Below are 3,390 nucleotides of genomic sequence, written 5' to 3' on the forward strand. Positions count from 1 at the left end.
GAAGCACATCTATGCTTGCACGAAAAGCAAAAATGTACTTGCGGTGGAAACATGTTTTTTTTTATGCAAAGGAAACTCATGATTTTTTTTACGCAAAGAAACACATCTATTCTGGACGTACCACTTAGGGTGCTATAAGGAGGGCACAAAACGCCACTGGTTGCTCTCGGAAATCAACCGGACTGCACCCAGAATTTACATGGGTTGCGCAGGAGAAGCCCAAAGAAAGGACATGCGCAAGAGAAGTGTGGGTGTATGGCCCTGTGAAGCGCGAGGCCCGTCAAACAGTGGCCCAAACAAGCAGTGCGTGGCAGAACGAACCGCCATTCTCGTGACACCGCACACCCCGCGCTGCACACCGCAGCGCGCCGCCACGCGTCCACTCCCGAAGAGCACGGAATATATACCCGCTGGCTGGGCGTAGCCAACTCTCTTCCCTCCTCTGCCTCCGCGCCACTGAGGAGACATTCACGCCACCAGAAGCTCCTCTCAAGAAACGCAGACACGCCACCGACGATCACGATGATGCTGCGCGCGGCGGGGAGGAGGCTGATCGGCGCGGCGGGGGCGCTCGCCGGTGACTCCTCCACCGGCGCGGCGGCGCTGGGGGCGGTGGCGGCGAGGAGGGGGTACCACGAGCGGGTGGTGGACCACTACAGCAACCCGCGCAACGTGGGGGCGTTCGACAAGGACGACGCCGACGTCGGCACCGGCCTCGTCGGCGCGCCGGCCTGCGGGGACGTCATGAAGATGCAGATCCGCGTCGACCAAGCCTCCGGCAGGATCGTCGACGCCTGCTTCAAGACCTTCGGCTGCGGCTCCGCCATCGCATCCTCCTCCGTCGGTGAGCACTGAGCAGACCGCCCCCTCAGTTTCCTTCCTCCGCTAGCTAGCCTTCTTTATATTTCTGTCTCGTGAGCTTGTGTTCATGTTCTTCAGGCGTTAATTTCTAACACCGCACCGAATCACAAGAACAAGAGCTTCATCTGGATCCATGTCCATGCGTTTATTTATTTTTACTTTTTCATGTTGATATGTAAGCCCATCTAAAGGGGTTGTCATTCATCTTCACAATTATCACAGAAATTCATTAGTTCGCATCCAACTGTTGATATCTGCAAGTATCTGTATTTCATACATTCAGAAATTGACAACTTAAGCTGTACTTCAGAAGTAACTGTTTTTTTATCTTTTCTTTTTCATGTTGATATGTAAGCCCATCTAAACGGGTTGTCATACATCCTTATAATTGTCTGTCACAGAAAATCATTAGTTCGCATCCAACTATTGATATCTGCAACTATCGGTATTTCATACAGTCAGAAATTGACAACTCAAGCTGGGCTTCAGGAGTAACTGTTGTTAAGAAGCCCGCTTACTCATCGAATGCATTAACCATCGTAATTTTTCAGCCAAATTCTCCACATCAGACATGTGGAGGAGCAATTACGTACATTTTTTGCTGTTCTATGTATGATCGTGTCGATTGTTTGATCCTAGCTAGTAATTTGGAGGAAGCATTCCGTATATTTAGTCCCTGCATAGTATGCATGAGCCCTTGTGGAATCTTTTTGCTTGCTATTACAATTATTAGATATGCCGAAGCTCGGGAACCATTTCCTGAATTCTGTAGTCTGATCAATCTATACTTGCTCGTACAGCCACTGAGTGGGTGAAGGGAAAGCAGATGGAGGAAGTGGTAGCGATCAAGAACACGTAAGCAAGCTATTTAATTAATTGTTCAGTACTGCCATTCTCTTACCAAGTTAGTTAAGGTGGAAAGCTAGCTACTATGCTAATCTTTCTTCAGGCCTGTGCATGTGGTCATCAGTTGTTCTATGCATGCCAGCCTCTGGCGAGCTATTAGCAGTCTATCTGTTTGAGTCCTCTGAAGCTTCTGCTGACTGACCTTGATTTTCAATTTTCAGAGAGATCGCCAAGCATCTGTCGCTGCCACCGGTGAAGCTCCACTGCAGCATGCTCGCCGAGGACGCCATCAAGGCCGCAGTGAAGGACTACGAGGCAAAGAAGACGAAGGCGGCCGAGGCAGACGAGTAGTTCGTCAGACGCATAGGAAGTGACACATCATGTACATATACTGCATAATAAAGGGAGAGTGATGGTAATGATGATGTTTGTAGTATTGAAAAAACTGATGTGAGCAATAAGCATTGTGTCGCGTTTGGCTAGGCATATTCTGTCCTATCTCCCTTTGTGTGTGTTCGCTCCGAACTACTGGCTTTTGGGGCAGAAGTAAAATGCAGAAATTAAGAGGAGGCGAGACTTTGGCAGAACTTCCAATCTTTATGGTTAAAATCAGTTATCGCATTTTGGTCAAACATACCTAATATGCGCTTAATCAACATATATTATAAACATCATACTCAACATTCAAGAGCGCTACTGGCATTTTACAACGCCTCTGTTCCTGGAGCTGTCCAATATCACAATAAACAAACAGTCTGCTTCTTGGTTTCGAGAATCCTCAATCATAACTGATTCGATTTTCAGAAATCCACAACTTCATTGATTCTCATAAATCTATACCCAAACGAAGGGGGCCTATATATTATCCAATAAACTTCAGCAACCAAGACTGACATTGCTTAAGAATTAATGATTGGTATGAAGAAATTTCGCAATGAGAGAGCCACAACACTTTCTTTAAAGAATCCTAATAAAAAGAAGTGCCCACAGACAAAGACCATGCAGGAATTTGATATTTATTAATGAAGTAAGAGTCTGGAGAAAACTTTGTGAGCATTCATTCTGTCCACAAATCTATTATGTTTGGACAATGCATGTCTTCGACATATGTTTTTCATCTCCTGGTTTTGAGACAAACCGACTCAGTTTGCTAACAGCAAAATAGATGTCAGGTCTTGTAGCATTGGCTAAGTACATAAGCGAGCCAATCATATGAGAATACTTCAATTGATCTCTAGCAATTCTTGATTCTTTCGAAGTAACACACTCGCATCATATGATGTTGGAGAGGGCTTGCAGTCACTATAGTCAAAGCGACTCAAGATCGTTTCCACATAGTGAGATTGAAGTGATGTAATCCCACCATCATTGTCTCTCAACAACTTGATGTTCAGAATGACATCAGCCACTCCTAAATCCTTCATCTCAAAACAGCGAGATAGGAAATCCTTGACCTCCTTAATTACATTCAGATTTGTTCCGAAAATCAGTATGTCATCAACGTACAAGCAAAGGATAACTTCCTCGCCCCCACCATGGCGATAGTACACACATTTGTCAGCTTCGTTTACAACAAAGCCTGCAGCTGTTAAAGTTCTTTCAAACTTCTCATGCCACTGTTTGGGTGCTTGCTTGAGTCCATACAAAGATTTTAGCAACTTGCACACTTTTCCTTCCTGACCA

At 45.6% G+C, this 3,390-nt stretch overlaps 1 protein-coding gene across 1 annotated transcript; it reads left to right on the top strand.

Moving 5' to 3' along the window:
• The first annotated feature begins 507 nt into the window (after nt 1-507).
• LOC119342858 (iron-sulfur cluster assembly protein 1-like) lies at nt 508-2,294 on the top strand. The gene is made up of 3 exons (XM_037614194.1): nt 508-844; nt 1,662-1,716; nt 1,929-2,294. The coding sequence occupies exons 1-3, from the start codon at nt 523-525 to the stop codon at nt 2,056-2,058; spliced, it is 507 nt and encodes a 168-aa protein (XP_037470091.1). The 5' UTR covers nt 508-522; the 3' UTR covers nt 2,059-2,294.
• The last annotated feature ends 1,096 nt before the right edge of the window (nt 2,295-3,390 follow it).

The sequence above is a fragment of the Triticum dicoccoides genome, chromosome 1A (genome assembly GCF_002162155.2).
Source record: "Triticum dicoccoides isolate Atlit2015 ecotype Zavitan chromosome 1A, WEW_v2.0, whole genome shotgun sequence".
In the NCBI taxonomy this organism is placed as follows: domain Eukaryota; kingdom Viridiplantae; phylum Streptophyta; class Magnoliopsida; order Poales; family Poaceae; genus Triticum; species Triticum dicoccoides.

Coding starts and splice junctions, on each gene's coding strand:
- LOC119342858 (XM_037614194.1), top strand. CDS start 523: ATGATGCTGCGCGCGGCGGGGAGGAGGCTGATCGGCGCGGCGGGGGCG. Junction 845..1,661: donor CATCGCATCCTCCTCCGTCG/GTGAGCACTGAG, acceptor TTGCTCGTACAG/CCACTGAGTGGGTGAAGGGA. Junction 1,717..1,928: donor GTGGTAGCGATCAAGAACAC/GTAAGCAAGCTA, acceptor TTCAATTTTCAG/AGAGATCGCCAAGCATCTGT.